Raw genomic sequence first — 26059 nt, 5'->3', positions numbered from 1 at the left:
GTGCCGGTGTTTCAAATAACTTGAATGTGTGGAGGTGCCGCCTAGGATTAAAACGTCACGCCGCAGTGTGTGAATTGTGGGAATGGCTGCGCCAGCGCAACTCCAATACTCCATTGCCCAGAAGGTGGACATTGTGATCGCTTGTGTGAGCGCGCAAATGGACGCGGAGCCGGCATCCAGACTCTATGCTGCCCAACATCCTGGTCGTCGTGTGCCGACTCGTCCCACGTTCGTATCGATATTTAATCGATTTAGGTCTTGACACCACTTGCTGGGCGTGTTGGTAAACCATGCTTACAATAACACAGGACAAAGACAAACACGGACAAGTTAAGAAACACCACAGCGCTTTGTGGTGTTTCCTTACTTGTCCGCGTTTGTCTTTGCGCTGTGTTATTGTAAGCATGATTTAAGTCTACTGGATCAGGGGCTCCAATGTCAACTTGCACAATGCGCATTATTGGTGCGACAAGAACTCACATTGCCTACACCAGCACAAGCACCAAGTAAGATAGTCAGCAAATGTTTTGCGTGGCATTTATGACGGTCGTATTGTCCATCTTTTCTTCATTGACGGAAACCTCAGTGCGAAAAAAATACACAGGCTGCGTCCTAAAAGGCGCCGTCTATGAATTTGTCGCAGAGCTACCACCGGCCGGGTTGAAAAAAAAATGTGGTTTCAGCATGACGGAGCCCCGCCACATCTTTTTTTTTTTTTGTTGTTTCGCGGTGCAATTCACTGGAGATCACCTTTCCTAACCAATGGATTGGGCGGGGGGGGGGGGGGGGGGGGGGGGCAACAGCGTGGACTCTAAGGTCGTCCGATTTGTCACCACTGGATACCTTCCTCTGGGGATACGTCAAGAACAAAGATTTCAATACGGAGTCAGCGAACCTCTCGATGACCTGAAGGAGCGTATCAAGATGTCAATTGAAAAGATTCCCCGACAGATGCTAATTTCTGCTCTGAATTCCATCAATGACCGCATTCTCTGTGCATCGCAATGGACGGCAAGCATTCTGAACACGTGGTGTGAAAACGGCTTCTTTTCATCCCATATGCATTTTCTTTCCTGGAGTGTTCAAGTGGGGCTGCAATCAACTAAGTCCATAAAAGGTACAAATTTCGTTAATTCCTGCTTGTCACACAACTAGAAAGTGCTAAACGTCTGAGGACAAGGTTTCCTAATTAAGCACTAGCACTTCTTACAGCACGGGACATCCAGCACACGGCAACCGTATTGAGCCAGCCGGTACGGAGGACTTTAGTGCTAAAATTGCAATGTTTTCAGTTAGTTTTTTCGCTAGAAGCCATTCTCATTTATTGTAGCAGTCAAGCCGATTCCGCACGAAAAAAATAGCAGCTTGACAGAAATAATAAATGCATGTCGATATACCGGCACTATTTAACGTTAAACTGTAATCTGCACGCTGTCAGAGAAGAGTACCTTTATCCCTTTCACGAATCTAGTGACGCAAATAAAAGATAAAAGAAAATAAGAAGTTATCCAGACATGCAGAGCGCCACGTGTGCTTATCAGCGTTCCCAAAAGCGACGGCCGCGTAGCAGACGATGACTATAATTTTCCTTACTGCGAGCGACGAAGCAGTCGATAACGCCGGCCGCGGTCTAATCTGAGCGCCGAGGTTCTCTAGCGAGGGAAGTAAGCGCACGCGTTTCGAACTGGGCCACGTCACCTGCGGACGCTTCGCTTACGCCATACTTCCGGCGCTCCTCGTGCGCTCAGTTTCGGTCGGGTGCGGGAAAAAGCGTCGGATTTCTTCGCGCTGCAGGGCTCTAGAAATTGGGTGTTTCTTGGTTTCAAAAACGTATATGACATCGTCTTGTTCACGGCATCAAACTCTCAATCGGGACTAACCACCCAGCTACGATAATTAATGATTTAATTAGTGATTTTGTTAATTAACTGGATAATCAGATGAGTTTTGCAGTATATTGTGTCCGGCGGGGCAGCAAGTGTGATCCTACAGCTTTTTTTTTTGCTATATTGAACCCAATATTTTCAGGAATTTTTGAAAGTGTTCGCTGAAACACCGAATATGTATTGGCTATTTCGACGATTTACTTGCACTGAAGAGGTTAATTGCTATGCCTGCAAGCCCCTCGAAAGCGCATGCATTTCGGCGTGATGTCGATAACATTTGTTGGGGCACAGCGCCGAGGGTAACCGTGTTTTCGAAATTCTAAAAACTTATGTATATTACTTACGGTGGACTACACACTCTCAATAATTAAGGAGCCTAACAGTAATAGTTAAAGTTTACTATTCAATATTAGTTAATCAGCCTGCTAGTTAGCACGTCTTAACTGTTTGCTGATGTATTGCACCGCTGACAATGCGATGCCGAAAAAAGCGCTCTTCTAACTGAAAAAGCGAATTTTTTTTAAATCGTGTAAAATCTTAAGTGAAACACCCTGAGTATATATAGGTATACCCTGCAATTGAGCTGCAGACAGCCGATAATTAGACGCTACGCAGCTTATCCAACAGTCAGCTTGCTGGTAAACATCCCGCGCATACTGCCCCGGAACTGCACGTGGGATGTGATAGACGCCATAATGGGAGGATCGGAATTATCTTCGACCACCTGGCGACCTTCAGCGTGCACTGGCATCGCACAGTCGACGAGCCTTGTGGATTTCCTCCTCCATCGAAAATGCGGTTGTCGGGTCCGGGGTTCGTCCCCGCTACCTCTGCTGAGAGGCACCGCGGCGGGTCCCAACAGTCGGCTTAGCAATACAGATAACGGTCGGAGTTTAGTTCGACCTGGAAACAAGCAACGAAGCTGGTACTCGATCCAAGCTAGGAGGTGCAGCCAATAGGAAGGACGCATGGCGCTGGGCACGCCGACGGCTTAACGGAGCCGGAGCCGCGTCATTGTTCGTCCGTTTCGTAGAATATGTTCGTTTGCGCCGTTATCCGTCGATCACGAAGTAAACACTTGAAACTGATACGCGAAATGACGATCATTTCCGCACGTTGCATGCTCTGCAGGTAACACTGCTTTTTTATAATTTTTTGGAGGGCAAATTAACGCTGAAGTACTCTGAAATCGAATGTTGCAACAGCTGCGAAATGAGCGCGGAAGCACAGATATCTAAAAATGTGAACGATACCGAATCTTGTGCAGAGGGAGGGAGGGATAGGGTGGGCGCAGTGGCATAGCGATAGCAGATTCCTACGAAGTGAGATGCATTCCATAACAATGAGAGGATATTACTCTCGACAGACTTCACCTTCGCTCGACCATTTGTTACTTCCGCGTTGAACCTGTAATGCTTAAAACCAGGGGACCGAGTTTTGGGCATAAACCAGAAAAAAAAGCCGTAAATGTATATATATATATATATATATATATATATATATATATATATATATATAATTGGTTTTTAGGGAAAGAAAATGGCGCAGTATCTGTCTCATATATCGATGGACACCTGAACCGCGCCGTAAGGGAAGGGACAAGGGAGGGAGTGAAAGAAGAAGGGAGTGAGTGAGTAAAAACTTTATTGAAAGAAAGTGTAGATTCGTGGTCAGTAAGTGAGGTCCAGACCATGTAGGTCTCGTACCGCATAGGCCCATTCGAAAGCCTTGAGTGCCTCGGTCGTCGTTGACCTTTACTGAAAGCCACGCGTCAGGTGAGGGAGCAGCCATGAGATCTGGGGTGGGGGATGTGGTTTACAGTCCCAGATTATGTGGTCTAAAGTAGCTTTTGCACCGCAGAAGCGGCAGTTAGGGCTGGAGGTTGTAATAAATATGTGCGAGTACATATTTGGGTTGGGGAAAGAGTCTGTTTGTAGTCTTCTCCACGCCACCTGCTGCTCCCTTGACAGGGAGGGGTGTGGCGGCGGGAACTGCCTACGTGCGAGTCTAAAATGGGTGGTGTGGTCGTGATAGGAGGTTAGCGCTTCACCGGTTGCCTCCGGGTTCGGACCGTCTACTGCTCGGCCGGCTTTAACTCGAGCTTGTGCGTTGGCGGCCTCGTTTCCGGGGTTTCCGCGTTCTTGGTAAATACTGTAGCGGCCATGAGTGGAGTGGCCGGGTCCGGGTACTGAGGATGAGATACCCCATAGATGGCGAATCTGTGGGTGCTGTCTTGGTAGTTGGCTGCATCGACGTAGATGACGTCTGGAAGACTCTGCAAGCGTCGATGCAGAGCTCTGGCTCTTGCTTCCCGCCGACCCTGTTGGTTTGCGGGTTCATGTTCTTGGGTAGAGGTAATATTTTTATCTTTTTTCGGATATGGCTAGGAACGGGGCCTGGATGGTCCGCCATAGGCTCCCCTTCGATGCCAAGTCTGTCCAGGATGATTCTGCCCGCTGCAGTGCTGGAGAGTCGAGCCGTCGGTGTTGTTAGGGGGGCTTCCTTAAGTTCAGAAAAGGTATTGTGTACTCCCAGGGCGAGGAGTTTCTCGTTGGCTGTGAATTTAGGAAGGCCCAACGCCGTTTTGTATGCATGCCGTATTAGGGTATCGATCTTTTGTTCTCCTTTCTTGAGATGGAGATATGGGAAGGCATATGTAATTTTGCTGATGACGAATGCTTGAAGGAGTTTGTATAGGTCGTGCTCCTTCATGCCTCGTCTCTTGTTGGCGATGCGCCTGATCATGCGCGCCACCCGGTGTACTGAGCTTTCGAGTCTCCCCAGTGCTACAGTGTTGCGGGAGGTGTTGGAGATGTGGAGTCCTAAGACCCGTATGTTCTCCACTTCATCTATGTTTTTGCCTTGGATCGTAATGTTGACGGGGATCCTGTCTTCAGGTTTCTTGCTCCGCCGTACGATTAGGAGTTCTGATTTTGGTTGGGAACACTCGAGGCCGGCTCTCCTTGCCTCCAACTCAACCGTTTCAGCCGCTGCTTGGAGAGCTTCTTCAATTTGTCCATCGGAGCCGCGGTTCGTCCAGATAGTTATGTCGTCTGCGTACAGAGTGTGATGGATGTTTTGAATTGCGTTGAGCCTGTCTGGAAGCTTGATTAAAGCCAGATTAAAGAGGAAGGGCGACAAGACTGCTCCTTGTGGTGTCCCTCTGTTACCGAGCCTGATTGGGGTGGATTTCAGTGGTCCAACGGTGATCTCCACCGTTCTATTTTCTAGGAAGGCTTTAACATAATTGTACGCCCGTTCGCCTGGGTTGAGGTCGGCTAGGTGTTTCAGAATGGTATTGTGTGACACGTTGTCGAATGCCTTTTTGAGATCGAGGCTCAATATTGCTCTTGTGTTCTTAATGGAGGGGTCGAGTATGTCACGTGATAACTGGAGCATGACGTCTTGGGTGGAGAGTCCTCTTCTGAAGCCCACCATGGAGTGTGGCATGAGGTTGTGGTCTTCGGTGTAGTCCCGTAGTCTGTTCAAAACCACGTGCTCCATGAGTTTCCCGAGACAGGATGTGAGGGAAATGGGTCTTAGGTTGTCCACGTTGAGTTTCTTGTTGGGTTTTGGAATAAATGTCACTCGGGCATGTTTCCAGCTGCTGGGAATGATTCCTGTCTCCCAGCATACTTTGAAGTAATCTGTGACTGCAGTGACAGATTTCAGGTCCAGGTTACGGAGGACCTTATTCGTAATCAGATCTGGTCCTGCCGCTGGGGTTGTTCTAAGCTGGCCCAGCGCTGCCCAGACTTCTGCATCACTGAACGGCTCGTCCAGCTGCGGATTTGGTTGTCCCGAATACTGTGGGCTCGTTTCTCCGTCGTATGCGGTATTTGGGTATTTGTCCCTGAGGAGGTGCAAGAAGTAGTGTTCGTCCCCGGGGTGTTGATGGATGACTTTAACGAGTTGTCCTTGCGCAGCCGACTTGGACTGTGTGGGGTCGAGAAGGTGGCGGAGCAGGTGCCACGCCCTCTTACTACCCAGTTGTCCGTTCAGGCTGTCACAGGTTTGATACCATTGTTGCCGGGTAAGTTCTATCGCATATTGTTCAATTTCTCTTTCGAGTTGGGCGATTCGACTTCGTAGCCATTTGTTGAGTCGCTGTCTCTTCCACCTCTTCATAAGACTATTTTTTGCCTCCCACATGTGTGCCAATCTTGAATCGAGGTTAGGTTGTGCGGCGTCTGTTGTTATTTCGCATGTGTGCGACTCTACATCCTTACATATTGATTTAACCCAATCTTGGATGTCTTCGATTTCAGTCGGGGCCGTTTGATCCCGTTCTTTCCGAAATTTTTCCCAGTCTGTAAATTTCGTTACCTCCCAGCCCTTCTTCCGAATCTCGGTGCGAAGGGTAATGGCCAGGATGTAGTGGTCACTGTTTAGATCCGTGCCTGTGTTTCGCCAGGCGGGGTTCTGCACATTCCTGGCTAGCGTGAGGTCCGGGGTGGTGTCTCGGCTAACGCTGTTGCCAGTTCTGGTCGCTGTGCTAGGATCGTTTAGTAGCGAGAGTCCTAATCCTTGGATTTTGTTCCAGAGGATGTTGCCTTTCTTGCTTGACTTCTGGTGTCCCCACTCTACGTGTGGCGCGTTGAAGTCGCCCGTAATCACTAGCTGCCCATTCTTGGCTAATTTCGTGGTGGACTCTAGTAATGCCGGGATTTCTCTGGATTGATCTTTTGTGGAGCTGTATAGGTTAAGAACGTATAGGCTCCCCTGCCTCTTTCTGGCGGGAATAATTTCGGTGAGCGTGTAGTCTGCTTGAGAATCGTCGAATTCATGTTGAATGGCCGTGAGTTGGTTACCCACTAGCGTGGCTGTCATTGCTGCTTTGTGTGGTATGTTTTTTTGTGATATGGTTTTGTATCCTGGTAAACTAACGGGTCCCATCGGTTCTTGGATCGTAATAATGTCCGGTTTGACTTCTAAGTTTTGAATATAAAGCTGCAGATTGGATGTTTTGCCTCGAAAACATCTACAGTTCCATTGCCAGATGACGATATCTTGATTACGAGCTGCCATGTTGGGGCACTGTCAGCTGCGTAACGGCGCTCGCTATTGCGCTCACTTGGGCTTGTAATGCCTTGATGGCGTCCATAATTTCTTCTCTGGTCTGTTGTAGGTTCTTGGCGATATCTGTGCATGTCGCGTCTAGCCTATCTGCTCGGGCTTCCAGTTTGTTGACCCTCTCATTCTGCTGGAGAGCTACCTTGGCTTTAACAGCGAAAGTTGACGTCGGTTGGGACGCCGCGTCTGTTTCAATTCGCTTCTTGGGATTCTGGGCCTCTTGCTGGTCTTTTGGGGCCTGTCTTTTTTGAGCCTTCGGTTGTTCTATGTCCATACCCGCACCTTCGGAAGGAGGGAGGGATTGAGACCTGTTATTAGCGGTTGTCGCGCTTTCAATGTGGCGTTGGGTTTGCGTGAGGCTCGCGAGTTTACTGCCTAGCTCACTGATCTGGGACTGCATGCGTTCTATTAAAATGGCTTGCTCCCTCACCTGATTGCGAAGTGCCTGCTTCTCCGGATCTTCCTGCCACTTGAGAGCCTTTTCTTCTGGCTTTGTCCAGGGGTTCTTGGAGTCCCGCTTCCGGCTGGACGATGGTAGGTCCTGTCGAAGGTCTTGCGACTGGCTGCGTCGTGTAGCAGACTTGCTTCTACCTCGTGGCAGCGGCGGGAAGGACTCCTCCCTCTCGTCGCCTAGGGTCAGCGTCTCTTTTTGTCGGGTTCTGTCCCTCGATTGGCGTCCGAAGGTGTCGCTCTGCCCGGCGTTTTGGTCGGCGTTCCTGGCCAGGTCGGGTTTCTGGGTGGCTTGCTTCTTGACGAATTTGAACTTGCAGCTGGTGCTCCCGGTTCTGTGCGCCCCCGTGCAGACGATGCAAACGGGGACGCAGGTTGGTGGTTGTCCCTCATGTGGTGGGAGGTACTCTTCTCCGCACCTGACGCAGCGGGTTCGTTTTGTTTGTGGGCAGACGTCTTGTCGGTGCCCTGTCTTGCGGCAGTTGAAGCAGGCCTCTACTCGGTTGAGAAAGAGGACCACTTTATGTCTTGTGCCGGGGTATCGGAGTAGTCGGGGGAGCTCCGTTCCGGCTACCGTAATGATTATATGATTTGTTCTCCCATACCGTCTTGCCGATAGGATAGTCCAGTCGGGGTTGTAGGTGTTGTAGTTATGAACAAGCTGCGCGTCCGTTTCGCCACAATACTCGTTGTGGATGAGGCCTTTTACCGAGAGATCCGGGGAAGGCGCGTAAGCTTTGATGGGGTACTGCTTTTCCCCCATGACGAACGCTTGCAGGTTGAGGTAAGCGTTCGCACGTTTCTCGTTGGGCGTGCTTATCGTGAAGGTGTGGTTTACTGGGTGTTTCTGAAGAATATCTTCGGTAAGGGTGTTGTCGTCGGTAATCTTGGCGGCTTGACGAAACGCTTCGAGCAGTAGCGCTCCGCCATGGGTGGGAAAGTCAAGGGGAGACTGCGGTCTGATTACAATTTTGTAATGCTCTGCCGGTAGCCTCGGGATCGGGGGTCTTCTTTTATGGGGAGGCCTAGGTTTCCTATGGGTAGAGTCAAGGGGCTTGCCTTTCTTCGCGTAGCCTTGGGCGCCAGTAATGGCGGCGGCCTCGTCCCCAACGCCGGGCGTCCCGATGGCGGCTCGGCCCGGCGCCGAGCGTCCGTCTTCTTTGTCGACGCCGCGCCGGCGGAATCGTTGCTGGTTCTTGAGTGCCATGGAGGTCCATGTTCCGTCGTTCAAATCATGTTCTGTGATCGGTTCACCCTCGACGGTGACTTCCATGTTGCAGGCGTGTCAGCTCCCTCCGGGGAGCCGAGGTCGTCGGGAGTGGTTACCGCCAGGCGGCCGTACTCGTGCTAGGCATATTAGGCCTAGCGGCAGAAAAAACGTAGTCGACGCAAAATGCGCCGAAAAATAGGCACACGAGCACTTGCACGCAATCCTCGGAGCTCATGCGAAACGCGTCCGCACGCTCTCGCAACGCGGCGACTTAAGAAGAAGGGAAGAAGGAGGTGCCGTAGCGGAGGACTCCGGAATAATTTCGACCACCTGGGGATCTTTAACGTACACTGACATCGCACAGCACACGGGCGCCTTAGCGTTTTTCCTCCATAAAAACGCAGCCGCCGCAGTCGAAAAACGCTAAGGCGCCCGTGTGCTGTGCGATGTCAGTGCACGTTAAAGATGCGCGAATTCATTTTCACTTCGGTTTTCACCACCAACCGTCATTCAGATAGACGTGCGCCATAGCTTGCTGGCTATTAAGTACCAATTACAAGCGGCCATAAGAGAGACTTAGAACCTAATCGCTGAATTAAGCTTGAGGCATTGTTGCGCTACATTAGACACACGCCGGATGCAGACCGAAAGGCCCTCGCCAAGTTTCGTCTATACTATAGCGTAGCAGCGCATTCTGCTCGCAGTGCGCCGTCACCTTATCAGAGCCGTTAATTGGTTAAAAGGTTTTCGCATGGCACGTAAGGACAGAATGTAGAGTGAGACCAAAGGAGAGAAGCGGACTCTTCGGGCACCATTATTGTTTTGCGGGCATAGGGACACTGACAGTCTCCTAACAGCTGCAGAAGACCACCGTCAAGTCGAAACCGCGCAATGTTGTGGCCTCCGCGACCGTTCAGTGGCACTTCCACCAATGCCATCTGGACTACGCGATCTTCTGGCTCCATCTGGCCACTGTCACGTTTTCTTTCCCTCCGATCCGAACCATTGTTCTCATGAAGCGTTTGCTGCTGTGAACAGTTCGTTCCGTGTCTGAACGAGAGAGCCAGATGAAGCTATTCCCACATAAAGGCAGGAAGGCCTGGTTCCACTTGTCTAAGCGAGGCAAGTGTGCATGTGTGCAGCTCCCCCGTTAATTATTTTAACGCGAAAGCGTTAGTACCCCCTGTCGAAAAAAAATTGTCCGGTGTCGGTGGTGTCGACTGTTTGAAAACGCAGCCGGAGCAACCGGTCGCCCTGGCAACCTAGTTCGGCCAACTAGATCACGTGACCTTGGCCGTCGTCACAACCTACCCACCTGATTGTGAGCAAATTGACCACCATGGCAGGTGGCAGTTAATATAATGATTGCTCGCAAGAGGTTTCTCGGGAAGATCAACCTCAGTCTCACAAGCCCCACCTATGGCAGGCAGCCATCGCAGGGCATCGCTTAACCGTTGCACCACTGCGCCATCAGTGAATGTGAAATCCAGAATGACCAATTCGGCATTTGCGGGCATTAACCCACTAACACTATCGCGATGTACCCCCTCCAGTTGTTTTTAATGCGTAGCACTTCTAGCCGCAATCAGGGATTTCGCCGATGGCAGTCCGAAGCCTGCACTCTCTCCGTGAGCTTTAAGCGCTTTAAGCTTTAGGCGACGCCGCGTCGCGCGTCTTAGCCAATGAGAAGGCGGAGTGGCCTCGCTCAGCTGCAGCCAATGAGAGAGTGCCGCGGATCACAGTTGCGGCCATCACCGGGCGGTGCTGTACAAGCGCGTGTTACTCCGGCCTGATCGGCCGCATGTCGTTCGCGTATTCAATCGCTCCTCGGCCTGCACGGACAGCAGACGTGTACGCGCGGTGCTCCCTCGACCTCGGCTCCGGGCCGCTCGCCGCATCCTGATAAGAAACACTGCAGACGGCGTGAGGAGAGCTCTGCGCCGCTCTTTTCAACGGCGTCGCTGTGGGTGAAGCCGGGCCGTGAGGTACTGCGGCGCAGGTTCGCCGTGCTGAACAACGGTTGTTCCAATCATTTGCACGAGAATCTTTACTACCGAAGCGAACCGAATTATAAGAAAGTGTAAAAAGGCTTATAAAAGTGTACACTCTAAACAGAACTGAGGAGTAAAACTGCAGTAAGCGCACTCCCGTACACCCCTACACAGCTTACACCCTTTTTACTCCGACATAGGCGTGTTCGTGTTTACAGTGTAGCAGGGGTAAGCAGTGCTAGTGCACCTACTTCGCATTTGATTAACTACGCAAATCGGCTGTATTTTTTGTTTGTTTAGGTTTTTGCTCAGCCAAGTTTTAGAAAACTTCCATTTACGTTTTTGTCTTGCGGCTGGATCATTTGACTTCCATGTTGTGACTTTTTTTTACGTCGATATAGTATTTCATATTGCAAGCGCTGCAGTAAACATGACCACCTGTGCGTTAACTACTTGTACATAAGCGGCTTTTGCAAACAAACAAGCCAGATAAACTATACGTGACTTCGAGCGCATAAAGGTGCTACATATATCACATAAAAAAATTCTTCTGGGGAAAATACTCGGCGAAAAAAAATTGAAACTTGCGTTCTGAAATTACCATCGAATCTTCAAAAATAAAATTGGCGGTGGTTTAGCTCTGGTTAAACCTGGAGTGACGCGATAGCTACAGCTGGCCGAGTGGAACCTGGTCACGTGATCAGCCTAGGCGCCGGCAGCTGCTCCGCACCAAGTGACCAACCACGTGATAGCGTGGCGGCGCCGCCGCGCCGAAGGCTCGAAATGCTGCCGTAATGTAGCTATCGCTACAAAAACCGAAACGCCGAACCCCTAGGGATAGCTTCCGAGCGAAGACTCCATAGCAGTATGACACCGGAAGCGCAGTTCACGAAGTGGGTGCGACACGCGGACAACAGTGTCACTTGGACACCACGAACTCCCGCGACATGCTAACGATGAATAAGAAAAAAAGAGGAGTGACGTTACACCTACCGACTAAGATGTAAGGCGTCGTTGGGCAGTGGTGCTTGAGCTCGGGCTGCCACTTAGTCAGGATGTTGTTGTACGACGCCTCGCTGCTGATGCTGAAGCAGAGCAGGAACACGTCGGACTGCACCGCAAAGTCGAAGAAAAAGTTTCACCCTGCTTTTTTTCAGTACGTAGCTTTACAGAGCGATGCACACAGCACTACACACATTCGCTGTAAAATCGCTTTCGAAGTGCCGCGATCCGCTTCTATGCTTCTCCACCTAGCAGTGCTGCGCCAGCTCAACACGCACAAATTTTTCAGTGGATTTTTGACACTCGGTCCAGCCTATAGAAGACGTCTAATTACTTGACTCTAATTACTAGACGTCTAATTACTAGATGCACAAGCTGATGTTTAAACGAGTCGCAGATATTGTCTTCCCGTTTAATCCAGCACGTTGATTCAGGTCATCACCGACATTGATTTCTGCTCATGCCACGGTGATTCCAACTTAACAGCGCTCATAATGAATATGGTTAGTTGCTTGGCAAGTGCAGGCGACCAACGAGCGAGGACGTGTACATCGATCACCCGTAATTCCCAAGCACGATTTGATTTGCAGTGTCGACCTTCAGAACCTGCTTCCTTTTTTTTTTTCAAAATAAGCCACAATATAGCCCTGTACAGACGGCACCTATATATATATATATATATATATATATATTAACGCCTACATTTGCAAAAGACGATACAAGCGCTGACAGCCAGCCCGCGCGGCAATATGTTTCCCCTCGGCATCAATTAGTTGTGAGACGCCACTCCGTCGCCATACGCATTTGCAGGCGATAGGGGCCTGACCTCACACTGCGCCTCCTCGATTTCACTGCCAGCACCTGCTTCGGCAAAGCATACAAGCCTTCCTATACACTGCACTTTCTTCCTCTCTCGTTCGCCGGCCTTCGTGCCTGCCCCACATATGCAGTGCGACAGACGACCATTTCTGTTCTCTTTTTTCTTTTGCGATGCAGCGCTTTGTAGAGATCTAAGCATTCGCCAGTCGGGTCGGCCGGCAGCTCGCGCCGTGACGTAAGCTGCCGTTCCCCATTAGTGGCGCCACATCGCGATTCGATCGCAAACGAACAAAGACCTCCTAAGGAGTCCCATTGTGTGGCTGGCATTGAAACAGGGGAGGTTCGAGCTGACAACTGCAGATGGCAGGCGAAGGCCACGCGTTTTGACGCCTTATGGCCTGAAACCCGAATAAACGTCAAACTCACCCCCGGGTAGGAGAGCGGCCGCAGCTTCTCGTAGTCCTCCTGCCCGGCCGTGTCCCACAGAGTCAGGTTGGCGGTGATGCCGTCCACCACAAGGCTGCCCGCGTAGTTGTCGAAGCTGCGAGACAAGTCACGTCAGGTTACTACTGCCCCGAGGCTCGACGTAGCAGCAAGTCTACCCTTCAAACGTTCCCCGCCGGTCAAATCCGTATTCACCGTAAATTGTGGTATACAGTCCTCGGACTATATACGTGTTCGAAAGTTTTAATTCTGCACCTTCAGGCTTTATATCGGTGGGGGCTATACAGCATTTTTTATACCGTTCAATTTACGTCATATGCCGCATGCGGTTCCATGTACAGGGTGAAGACAATGCACCGGAAGGGGACTGCGTACCGCGTGCGAACTATCTGGCAAGATAATAAAGGGTGACAGAAGCGCTTCTAAGACTGCTTACGTGTGAGCGGGCGCAATCCCGCCCGCTCACTTCATGAACGCAGCAGCCGCGCGCTGCGCTGTGATGCACTCCGATGCCACGCAGCTGGCAACTCTACCTCAGCATCGCTCTGCGTAGCCGCCGCCGCACCGCTTCCGATCTGCGCGCTAACTTCGTGAAGGCAGTCGCCGCCCTACCGCGGCCCGGACCCCCCTTCCCGGGACACCAGCTGACGCATTAGGTTGCATTCGTATGCTCCGACTGTATGCATGAGGTCAGTCTCAAGTTTACATTCATAGATCCCTGTGAGTCCTCATACCATGCACTCCTGGCGCAGTGGTGCAGCGGTTATGCGGTACGGTTATAATTCAGGTTGATCTTCCCGAGCATCCCGAACATTGCACAGCCGATAATTTTCACCGCCACCCGCAAGGTTGAATGAGGACTCCATCTTTTATGGATACCGTCGAGTGCTAACACACGCACGCACGTACTAGCACGCACACGTTATGCACGGGATTGAAAGTATATTTAAAACTGCAATGAAACGGCACCGTAGAAATAAAAATCAACAGAGTGGGGCTCTTAACGAGGCGGCTGTGTCTTATGGGGATCTCGATGATGAAAGTATTTTCAGATAGCTTATGTGCTGGTCCGGAGGCGTTGTCGCTGGCTGTCTACGTCCCTACGCTTACGTGCGGTAAATGCAAGCGTTTTGCGAACGGGATAGGAATAACTTTATTAAAATTCCCTCAACCGACGGTTTAACGTGTCGTGACGTTGGCCAAGCGTCGACCCGGGGTTATGTCCTACTCTGCACTAGCCCAGTTCGACCTGTTTGTGGTGTGTCGAAGCGTTTTGCGGGAATTTACACTGTTACATCCGCACTTGTAGTTCAGCGCATGCAAACGGAGCTTCAGCTTAGTGGCGCCATCTTGTTTTTAGAACAGGAGCCATTATTGTCAACAAACCGACACTCTTCTTGTTTTCGTTTTTACATTTTAATATATCGATGCGTTGTGTAACAGGCATGGGCGAAAAAAAGGCCGAAAGGAGGGGAAGTATGCAGCGCTAAGAAAATTTCGGGGGTGTTCTGACACTGAAACAGCTGATAGCTATAGTAGCTAGCTGAGTTAAACGACCGCCAACAATGCCGAAGTCCTGTCAGCACTATAAGTTTATTGCAAGAGTATATCTTACATGCCTTTTTTAAAGAATTCTAGCTAGGTTCCATCGAGCGCTTCATTTCCACGAACTTCTGGCTTTACATGGCAACTGAACCACATTATGAGAATTCTACGATATTCAAGGATTCAGATATACATAGTATATAGGCTGTACGTGAAACATGGCGAGTTTTTTTTCCCCGCTAGCATTTAAAATGCTGGCGTAGTCGCGGATTAAATTTCAGGCTTCTCCTCCCAGCACCGGAAAAGTGCGGAGAAGCTGAGTGTGACGTCACGGACGGTTAGATTTCAATTTCCGCTGCCGTCAACTGCTCCTGGCCATGCGTTGTTGGATGCGGCCAAACAACGCTCGGCGGCCTTTGCCTTCGGCGGCACTGGTTTCATTCTTTCGAAGCAGGCGCTTATGCGCTGGAAATGTACCGGTACCGTATGTTCCCCTCATCATCACTTGACGGTGTGCGCAGCGGAGAAGCTCGAAAGCCGTCCCGATTTTAATCGGGAATTGCATCCCCATTTCAGATACTGCCCCGAAAGGACTTTAAGTTTCACGCATTCTACCGCCCTAAGCTCGTAGAATTGTTAAGACTTCTGCAGGTGCCCTTTTAGGGGCCTCTGAAACGGTTTACACCGAGGGTAACGAAAAGCAGATACTGAATCGCCCTTCCTAAAAAAAAAAAAACTTGGACCTATAGTTAGTGTAGCACCATAGATATCGGAAATTAATAACAACGACCTTATCGTTTTTTTCTCCTAAGAAAATAAAGGTTACAGGCCGGGACTACGCTCCGCGCGCCCACGAGTTGTTTACTCCCTGCCCCCCCCCCCCCCCCCCCACACACACACACACACGCACGCAGCCGTCTGCATCCGGCCATGCCTCCTCCACGAGCCCCTCACGACCGACGTCACGCGGACCGCACGACGTCGCGCGGCAGGATATGCGCGAGAGACCGGCACCGGACGTCGCCACGAAGATGTGGTTTTTAAATTATTTTGTAAATTATTGGCTCGCATTTCAGGACCTGCGCGCCGCATGAGCCCTCATGATGCGCGTATTTTATCGTCACTTTCAGAAACTACCGTTTAACCAGAGGGCCATGTCTCGCGCCTTTCTCTCCATCATTGCACTCTCCTTCCGTTGGTAGAGAACGCTCACGACGTCAGAGCGAGATTTCCCTCTCTCCACTTTACTACCTGCCAACCGAGGCTTCAAAGGGGCGGACTCTGAAAAGGCGCTGAAAAGAGCACTGAAAAGGCGCTGGCCAACGGCTGATTCGGAAAGAATACGGGATAAGGTCCTGGGAGGTCCGTCCTAAAGAAGCCCCGTGCACTCACGAGAACCTCCTCCGCACAAGCGTGGCTTAGTGTCGTTTCATGTTCCTTCGAGTTACACGGTGTTGGGATCGGCGTCAGCAAGTCTCGTCTGGAAGCAGCCAGCCCGCCGTAATTCACTTCAGGAGAGAATAGAAAGCATAAAGCGCAGCGACTGCAGAGGACGAGGCGAAAACAGGACAAGCGCTTATCATCTGCAGTCACTGCGCTATGCTTTCTGTTCTGCTGTGATGGACCACCCGGGAAAGGACCCATGTCTCATCTGGCTCCAATCACCATGTTTGGCCGCGTCCGAGTGCGCTCGTCATCGACCGCGAAGAACGTCGCGCTCAAGCCTGAGCGCAAAAGGCCTAGCTCGTCCCCGGTGGCTTTTCGGCGTGCCGAGCACCGCGCGGCGGGCTTTATCTCCAACCGTAGCGAACACGTCTGAGGACAAAGGGCCGGTTTCCGCCAGTTTTTCCCGACCTGGCTTGCGCGTCGGGTGCGCAACACGTACGGACCACCAGCTGGTCCGTACGTGTTGACACCGTACGTGGTGACCTACCGCAGCCTACGCTACTTCGACGGCATCCTCCTCTCCCCGACACGTGACGGGGGTCGTGTCCGTAAGTGCCGGTGTGTGGGATTGTGTGCGAAAGCGAACGTGACAGGCCGTCCTCTGCCTAGGGACTTCAGGAAATGAGTCCTATAAAACTCGCAACGAGTGCGGCCGAGATGCTCTCGCGTTTGCTCTTTACGGTGTGAACAAATGTTGATGCACCCATCCGCGTCTTATTTCGCCCATCGACCACTCGACGGCACTCCTGTCCCGGTTGGGGTACGGGCGTCCACTTGACTGAGGATCCATCACGTCACGGTCCCGAACCCCACCTCCGACAACGGATAGCTCCCACCTGGACGTCGCATGCGGGTAACACCTGCACTCACACGGTGGGCTCGTAGTCGTTGCCCGGGAAGGCGCCCGTGGTGAAGGCGACCAGCAGGCATGTCTTGCCCACCATGCCGTCGCCCACCACCACCATCTTGATGGGACGGTTCTGGGCCATGGCGCCGATCGGCTGCTGCCTCTGTCGCCGCCGCCGCCGCTGCAGCTGCTGCTGCGTGGAGACGCAAAAATGAGTGCGAGCGAAATGTAACCCAACAATTGCACCCCGAACAGATAGATTTCTTAAAAGACCGGGTTAAACCACATTTATACCCGAAAATACACTTTCTAGGGAACTCACTTTTCTTGTGGACAAAGCTGACGACACAGCACGAAATTTTGCGACATCATCTGCTTATTCCGGGGGCGCATTTTCTGCCAACTGATCACTTTAAGCTTATTTTAGCGCTTTTTTATTTGAGACGGTGCTTAACGTGAAGCCAAGTTCGAACATTACGTTTTAGAAGCGAGAAGTCAAAACAAGAGGCCGTGATCGCACGTCTTATTGTCATTATTTATCAAGCACCCCCCATGGTAACAAAGTCCAGCTTCAAGGCTATTTTGTGTTTGAAATGACCGAGGTGACGTTGAATGAACGTTGTCGCACTCTGAAAAGGTCGCGCACGGACGCGGAAGTTCTGCGCCGAAGATCATAATGTACGCGGCAAAATTAATATATATATATATATATTATATATATGTGTGTGTGTGTGTGATTTCATAAACGTTTTGGAGTGTAACCTGTCATTTCCATAATTTTTACAAAATAATATAAAAAGAAACTATATTCCTTTCTATATAGAGCACAAAAACGAGCGTTTATGGTAAATTGCCCTGTGCTGCGAATTATGCCCCAATAAAACCCGAACTATATGATACTTTTTGCCCAACAACCCGCTTGGTACCCGACTCTGAGCTCAATGAATATCGCTCAGTTTTTTCCCCGGATTCCGGAAACGAACGGCCCTGCGTATACGCGGCACATAAGAGCACAAAATCTATTGTAGGACAAAATAAAAGAACGTTTGCTTTGCTGCAAGCATGCGTTATGAAATTGCGGAGGTAATGAGAGATAATCGCGCCATCACCAACCGAAAACAACAATGACGGGGAAAATTGGAGGAGACACTTAAGCTTGGCCTTAAGGGTATGACGCGATAGCGTAATGGGTTAATTGCCGTACATGCCGGAGGTCATTCTCTGCTTTACATTCATAAATAATACAGGTGATCGATGTGCGCAAAACATAACAAGAACCACGTAAACGGGAGAAACGCAAGGACTGGCGCAACACGTGGTTCGTGTTATGCTTTGCGCACATTGATCATCTGTATTATCACCATGCACCAACTAGGCCCTACAGAAGTGTTATTGGCATCCATAGATGCCTGGGAGTGGCGGACGGTTAAGCGATGCGCCAGTGCCCTGCGATGGGCCTTGTGCGGCCCAAGGTTGCTCTTCCCGAGCGACCAATCTTTAGTTTAACCGCCACCTGCCACGGTGGACAGCTTCCGCACAATAATAATAATTAATAACTGGTTTTTTTGGGGGAAAGGAAATGGCGCAGTATCTGTCTCATATATCGTTGGACACCTGAACCGCGCCGTAAGGGAAAGGGTAAAGGAGGGAGTGAAAGAAGAAAGGAAGAGAGAGGTGCCGTAGTGGAGGGCTCCGGAATAATTTCGACCACCTGGGGATCTTTAACGTGCACTGACATCGCACAGCACACGGGCGCCTTAGCGTTTTTCCTCCATAAAAACACTACTGTGGGTAGGCTGTGATGACGCCGCAAGGTCACGTCACCTAGGTTGCTCTCCTGGGCTGCCATATTCACGCTTGTGATTTTTAGCTCACAACGCCGACGCCGGGTTTTCTGGATAACGGGGCCTTTACGCTGTCGCGTTAGAAATATCTTAAAATTAATCAATTGTAAGCCGTGTGACGTCCGGCATTGTTGATAAGGCATATATAACAACACAAGAAGAGAGAGGACGCATATCAGCATGTGTTGCGACACATGCTCAACACAGAAGCACATATCTTCGCAAAAAGTAACCAGGTAACAAGGTGTGCTTATCGGCCGTACAGAGGAGCCCTTACAGCACCCGTTCACACCACAAACGTCTATAAGGCTGAGGACAAGGGTTCTCCTTATCTTACACAGATTTGGAGCTTTTGGGGCGCCGCACGTAAGTGGTCCATACACGGCTAAGATACAAACCTCGTTTCTCGGTTATTTCTGGCAAAGATGGTAGATTATACATAGTTAATGAGTGTCCGCGAGTATGGAGTCACATACCACCAACCGCTATTTTCACGCTGGAGTTCTTTTCTCTACTATAGGCACCCTGCAGATGTAACTACGGTGCCGACGCGGGCGCCTCTAGCGGCGGCCCGAGCGTCCCTTGGGGGCCGCAGCGAGCAAGCGCGCCGACCGAGTAGCATCGCTGTTTCCTTAATTCCTAATTAATGACATGCTGAATAAAGAATATAAATTACTCAAACCTCTCGGGAAAGTTAAGTCGTTTGAAAATCATTCTGCCTCCGCTTTCTTGTAATTCATAACAGTGAAAGCTTTCTCCTTTTCTGGGCCATCCAAAAAGTTCTAGTTCCTTTTCAGAGCATTCGGAAGCCGCTGGGGCGACTTCGTCGTTGGGTAGTGCCTCTGCGCGAAGCATGTCAGTCAACGGACATTTGATGTCCGCGAAAAACCTTATCACATGGCCGACATCAATGTTTTTCGCACGCACTGAAAAGTAAAATAAGATTACATTAATGTACATTCGCAAATATCATCAAGGGATCTTGCTTTCGGAACGAGTGGGGTGATTGCATTTGAGAGCGTGACCAAAACAAGTTACCGTTTTCCTTTCTCGGCCCATGAACTTTGGACAGTTTCGGGTAAGTTTTGCGCGATGACGGAAGGCCCCAGGCTCGCGGTTGGCTCGTGCAGGAGCTACATTTGTACTGTTGAATGTAGAGAGCAACAGCCGCCGTGTGCTTACATTTTCCCGCCACGCCAGCGCGGCAGTCACAGCTAGCTCTGCGGATTCTTCGGCTTCCGTCGATCTAAAGCACCAGTACAGCGATAAAAAATTGTAAGTCGGCATCTGGAATCTCACATTTGTTTAGAGCACTTGTACAGTGCTTTCGAAGAAACTAAACTTACCTCAAGCGTCACGCGTTTTGTCGCTGCGTTTATTCTTGTCTGCGGTATGCATTTTCCCACGATTTCGGAGCCAGCAGCAAGCACAGCTTCACTGACGTCATAGACGTGGCCCGCTTGCAGTAGTAGTTGACCCTTTTTTAGGTTTGCACCACGAAAAAAAGCGTCAACGTCTTGAAGTTCAAGGAAACCCGTCGATAAAACAAGGGGCACGCCGTTTACCGCCATACCGCTGCACCGCGTGAGGCGCGTCGTCTGCTGCAGCTATCCCCCGGCGAACGCAAAAGCGGCTACGCGGTGGCGCTTCACGACAACCGAAGGTGGTGGCGCCTGGCGGATGCAGGGTGCCTATAGGCTCCGTTCTGTGTAAGTGCACGTGCTGTTTCCTTCCCAACACCCTTGTCCCTTCGCGCTTGTTACATTTCCATTCCACGCTTCTAGCGAATGTTGCATGTATCAACGAAACGGAGTCGACTGGGTGAGGCTGGCTCTACCGGAAGACCTAGCCGGTGCTCCGTCTTGCCCATCCGTTGCAATAGCTACAGTGCTATAATAATCCGACCGATATGGACGTCAGACAGAGAAACAGTGGGAGAGTAAGCACGAAGTGGCAGCGACCTTAGTCAAATCCGTTAGACAAGCGTAAAAACGTGCTCACCGCCGTTCAAACAAGTCCGGTACGGCGCTCTTCCCATCGATGTTGAGGACGTTTAATACCTCTTCAGTTACCAGCAGGTGCCTCTGCGCTCGCCGCACATAACGCCGCAGTTCCTCCCGTTTCTCGAGCTCTTCGCCCAATTCCATTGTGTCTTCGTAGGCGAGGCGAATGCAAACCCAGTGAGTCCGTGACGCACGCAAATTATACGGTCGCGTGTTATTGGCGGGAAGGATACTCCTAGCACGAGCACGCGAGTGAGGGGGGAAAGCCCTCAGAGTGGCCGACAGGCGCTCCGTGTCACGCTCGGCTGCTGCACCTGCCCGGAGTGTTTCGCCCGGTCCGCGCTGAAACTCACGGCCGCCAAGCGCAGCTCACGCGGATCTCCGGCGTGAGAACCGAACAAGCTGCAGCAGCAACGAGGACGAATCCCCCGCTTACGCCACGACGAGGGAGAGGTTCCGCTGTGCGCGGCGTGCGCCGACGATCCGAATGCACGCATGTGCATAACAGATACAGCTATGCGCGTAACCGGTGACATTCGACCCTGTTTATGCGAAACGTGGATACGATGCATACGCGACAGGCGAGCGCCACACTGCCCCCCCCCCCCCCCCCCCCCCACACACACACACAGACAGAGCGCGTGTGCAACTTGCGGAAAAGGGACGTTGTACCTGTCGTCTGCATACGGCGTTCGTAGGCGCAGGCAGTCCTGCTGTTTAATGGCGCCATATCGCGTGCGCGAATGCCTGGAATGCGCGCTGCCTCACACTTGGCAATGAACTTCGTGGCCTCACCTCGTCTCACGTCAATTCGCCCGCTTATTTTTGCATCAGTTTTCACACCCTCCCGGATGTTTCTTTTTTTTTTCCCCCGTCATCAGCCGGCCGCCGCAAAGTTGATCGCTCTTTGGAAGTGTTAAGGGATCGAGTCCGCCTGTATTGGCCAACATCGCGTTTACAAACATAGGGGCGCTCATGGACGCAGAATAGAGAAGGAAGTTTACGACAAGGGTGCCCCTTGTCGCTACTGTCGTGCGCGGTTTATATAGCAAGGATGGGGCGCATGCTATAGAGGAGAGTAGAGTTGAGGAGTTTAATTTAGCGTGTAGTCTACAAGGACTAACAACAGCCCAGTGTCTTCCTGGTTTAGTGCACGCGGATGATGTGGCACTTTCTGCAGATAGCCAAAGCGAGCTACAGCTCCTCTCAGCTATCTGTAGAAAGAAGCAGCAAACATTGCATTCGAATTCAGCGTTGGAAAAAAAAAAAACGGGCGTTATGACGTTTAACGACAGCGGGACTGGAACAGTATTAAATACAGGGATGTGAAATGCCGCGCGTAGAGACGTATAAATATCTGGAGGTGTGAACTGATGAACGAAGGTAATATTTACACACCCATGAACAACACTAAAGGCGAAATGAAAGAGGAACGCAGCCATAATGAAGCTTATAGGCACTATGGGGATGCGACAGTATGGAGTAATACGAAGCCTGTGGAAGGGTGTAGTGGTCATCCAAGGCTGAATTTAGCAAACACGCTACTCCAGATAAGATGTGTGGTACAATGGCTAGAGATTAATCAGAGAACGGTGGAAAGATTAGCTTCAGGGGCCCACGGAAAGACAACAGGCGAAGCTGTACAGGGAATACGGGCTGATCGACGGGAAGGTACTGACGGACACGCAACGGAGGAAAAGGAGCTTACGACAGGCTACGCAGGCGACAACGGGGAAAAGGAACTTAACACGGACATCAAAAAGGTAGCCCGCGAAACCGAGGCGGCTAAGTGGAGGCAAAAATGGGAACAAAAAAATGGAGGGGGGGGGGGGGGGACCCTTAAGCTCCGCCTTAAGCGTATGGGTTCATGCCGATGTACCCAGAATTGGTCATTCTCTACTTAGCGTTCATTGATCCCAGCTGGGAGCCCTGATACCACATCTGGCGCGGTGGTGCAGCGGTTAAGCGATGCGCCACTGCCCTGCGATGGCAGGTGCTGCCACCGGTGGGGCTTGTGAGACCCAGTTTGCTCTTGCCGAGCAACCTCTAGCGACCAACTGATTTAACTGCCACCTCCCACAGTGAGCAGCAGTTTGCTCACAATCCGATGGGCAGGTTGTGATGACGCCACAAGTTTACGTGACCTTTATAGGTGGCCCACCTACATCCTAAGGTTGCTTATCTGGGGATTTTTCGTGGATTTTTCGCCCACGGTCAACGACACTGGATTTTTTTTTTTTGTGCCACGGGCTCCTAAACGCTCTCGCGTTAAGACATTGCGGTAATACAGAACTGGGAAGAGCGAAATCCTGATACTCTATGATAATTGAAAAGTCAGTGCTTTTCTTTTTGAAGCTGGATCTTAGAACCACCAGGCAATAAAGAAGCAAGTATGAGCAGCCAGATTTTGTATCATGCGGGAGCATTGTACACAGAAAACATCAACTGTGTTCTTGTAGACTGTAGCTATATACATCTGTCGGAGAGGACATGGTGAGCCTCCCATCAGCTTTGTGTTTTAGGGATGGTGACCGCACCAAGGTGGCTTACTGGCTGTGTTCTTCGGCTCCTTATCCCAAGGTCGCCGGTTCGATCCCGGCAGTGGCGGCCAAATTTCGATAAAGGCGAAATACAAAAACGCCCGTGTGCTGTGCGATGTCACCGCACGGTAAAGAACCCCAAGTGGTCGAAATTAATCCGAAGCCTTCTACTACGGCGTCCCTCATAGCCTGACGCTCTAGCTGGGACGTTAAACGCCTAGTAAAACTAGCACGAAATTTACTAGGCAAGCTAGCACTTGCCACCGCCGCAATTCAGAGATGCGAAAGAGCACTAGCGCGCAGCGCCCCCTGGTGTTTACAACGGACGTAAACGGATACGACACGGCGCAATGCAATAGGTGAACGATTCAACTCTGTACGGAGACTACGGTATACTTTCTTAATAATCAGCTTCGTTTATTTGCGCTATCTTGCGTAATGCGTCATTTTCGCGAAATTTTTTATGTAGCCTCTGCGAAAACTTAGTTCCACCGTCGATAAGTAGATCTTCTTGAACGTGTGACGGGTTGACGCTGATACCCGTGGAATGCCTCCCATAAAGAGCTCTCGGCCTGAAATCGGGTCGGCGTAGGTCTTGCTACAACTTACCACAGAAATTCCGCCATCGGCGTCTGAAACGCTACAGCGGCAAGGGCGTTGAGACTCTGAGGATTTATATTTGTTCCCCAGGCGGCCGCGACAGGCATTCAGTGATGTTGTCGCGAGGACATTCTGGAACGCCTTTCGTAAGCTGCCGTAACGTATTTCTGAATTACTAAATGCTGGGAGTTTCACCTGTTGCAAGTCCTGTCCGCATGCTCAGTTCGACACGGAATAAATGACAGCTGTGTAATGAGTCACTAAGGTTTTCCATTTTTACACAGGTCGTTTATAAGAATGTTTATACAGTGTATACATTTTTATATGTGTTCCTTGTCCGCGCCCGTGCTGCGCTCTGCGAATTATGGCTTGCTGATATTCAAACGCGCGGTGCACGACAAAACAGGAAAAATACAACTATGGTTCTGATCAATGTGTTTATTCAGCGCGGCTGTTGTTTGATCGCAAAACATTTTATTCGCCGGAAAGAGCTTGGTGCTAAGGAGGAGGAGAGAGACTTTAATGAAACGTTGGTGCTAAGAAGTCGCGTTAAGTGGTCGAGAGTACATCGCCCTCGACGAACTTGTCAGCGCACTCAACCGCCAGAACTTGAGTTCTGAGGTCAGAGCTAGCCAGCACAGCCTCCCACCGCTCGAGAGTACCTAGGATCGGTAACTAGGTCAGCCGGAGGTGGCTCTAACCGTAAATTTGAAATTGTTCTCTTCTTTTCATGCCCGTCCATGGTAACGCGCCGGTGCCGTGTGGCTTCTCATCACGTGACAAGATTCACGTGCCAACGGGGAAGGATATGCTGGAGAGGAGGAAAAGGCAGGACGGAAACGAGTGCAAGAGCACTTTCCTGTCGTTTAGTTCCGCCTGGTCGCGCATCGTGTTTCCCGATGAACTACCAACTAGCCCAATGGTCCATAGTTCTACACTTAAGGGGGACGCGACTTTCAGCAACTTTTTTCATTGCTTGATGGATTTACACGAAATTTTTTCTTGAATCTTGTTTGGTTTATGGGGGTCAAAGCGACTCAGGCTATGAGGCACGACGTAGTGAAGGGCTCCGAAAATTTCGACCACCTGGGGTTCTTTAACGTGCACTGACAGCGCACAGTACACGGGCCTCCAGAATTTCGCCTCCATCGAAATTCGACCACCGCGGCCGGGATCGAACCCGCGACTTTCGGGTCATCAGCCAAGCGCCATAACCACTGAGCCACCGCGGCAGTCTTTCCCCATTATCTTGTGAAAATTCTGCAGAGTTAACGAAATGTAGCAGAAGGCTGGTTTAACTAATCTTCATTGCGTTGCTACAGGCATGCTACAGGTCAATACATGCTTAGAATGCGTTTTCTAGTTATTTTTTTTTTGCAAAATACACAGTTATAGTTTTGAACTTTTGCGATGCGGTGTCCGTAGACAAGTCTAGAAAAGAACAAATTTGTATTTCCAAAATTGAAAAACAAAGACTGCCTTGACAAGCGCTTTCAAGAAATGTCTCGACCTGCAGTATGCTTCCAGCAGTGCAACAAAATAAACTCGGTCTCAATAAACGAAACTGTCGCAAATAAATCGGCTGCACAAAATGAGCATAATAATAATAATAATAATAATAATAATAATAATAATAATAATAATAATAATAATAATAATAATAATAATAATAATAATAATTGGTTTTGGGGGAAAAGAAATGGCACAGTATCTGTCTCATATATCGTTGGACACCTGAACCGCGCCGAAAGGGATGGGATAAAGGTGGGGAGTAAAACTCTAGTTTGGGCGAGTTGGTTCATGTTGAAAGAAAAACTGGTAATGGCGCAAGAAACGGGGACACAGAAGGCACACAAAAGACAGGACTGACGCCAACTTAGGTGGGAGTGGAAGAAGGGAAGAAAGAGGTGCCGTAGCAAGCGATAAAAACAGTATCGAGCAAAAAGAGCTGGCCACATTTCCTCCTCTTGAACGCAGCGCAGTTGAAGTCCTTGGGCGAATATATTGAACACAGTGATTCTTGGCAGTGCCTCTCCCTGGCCATGGCGTTCTTTACAGCTGGTTGTGATGGCTGTTGCAGCAACAGCTCATGAGGTACTCGGCGGCGCATCAGTGGCGTCCACCGATCAAGCCACTTTCCGCATGTGCACTGCCAACGGAGCCTGAAGAGCTTGAATGCGTGTCCATACATGGCGATTAATTCACTCGGCCGATAATTGCTAGCTAGGGGCAACGTCAGGGGAGACTAATGATCACGCGCGGCATTCACATGCCGATATATTTTCACACTTTTGCATTGCCTCTGAATGTACACATCCTGGTTTTAAGGCGAGGAAACAAGCTTCCGGCCGAGTTCAAG

General features: G+C 50.4%; 1 protein-coding gene across 2 annotated transcripts in view; it reads right to left on the bottom strand.

Moving 5' to 3' along the window:
• LOC144125673 (ras-related protein Rac1-like) overlaps positions 1-26059 on the bottom strand; it is a 73115-nt gene that overhangs the window by 11952 nt on the left and 35104 nt on the right. The window contains exons 2-4 of one of the 2 annotated variants that reach the window (XM_077659264.1): positions 16737-16906; positions 12858-12972; positions 11604-11721 (exon numbers count right to left, since the gene is read on the bottom strand). In XM_077659264.1, the coding sequence (XP_077515390.1) occupies positions 11604-11721; positions 12858-12972; positions 16737-16855 (352 nt within the window). In that variant the 5' untranslated portion in view covers positions 16856-16906. The remainder of the gene's footprint in view (positions 1-11603; positions 11722-12857; positions 12973-16736; positions 16907-26059) is intronic. The other variant, XM_077659263.1, reaches the window with a different exon arrangement.

This window comes from Amblyomma americanum, chromosome 3 (genome assembly GCF_052857255.1).
Source record: "Amblyomma americanum isolate KBUSLIRL-KWMA chromosome 3, ASM5285725v1, whole genome shotgun sequence".
Taxonomy (NCBI): Eukaryota; Metazoa; Arthropoda; class Arachnida; order Ixodida; family Ixodidae; genus Amblyomma; species Amblyomma americanum.
The sequence above is the reverse complement of the archived record's forward strand: the minus strand, read 5'-3'. Positions and strand labels throughout refer to the sequence as shown.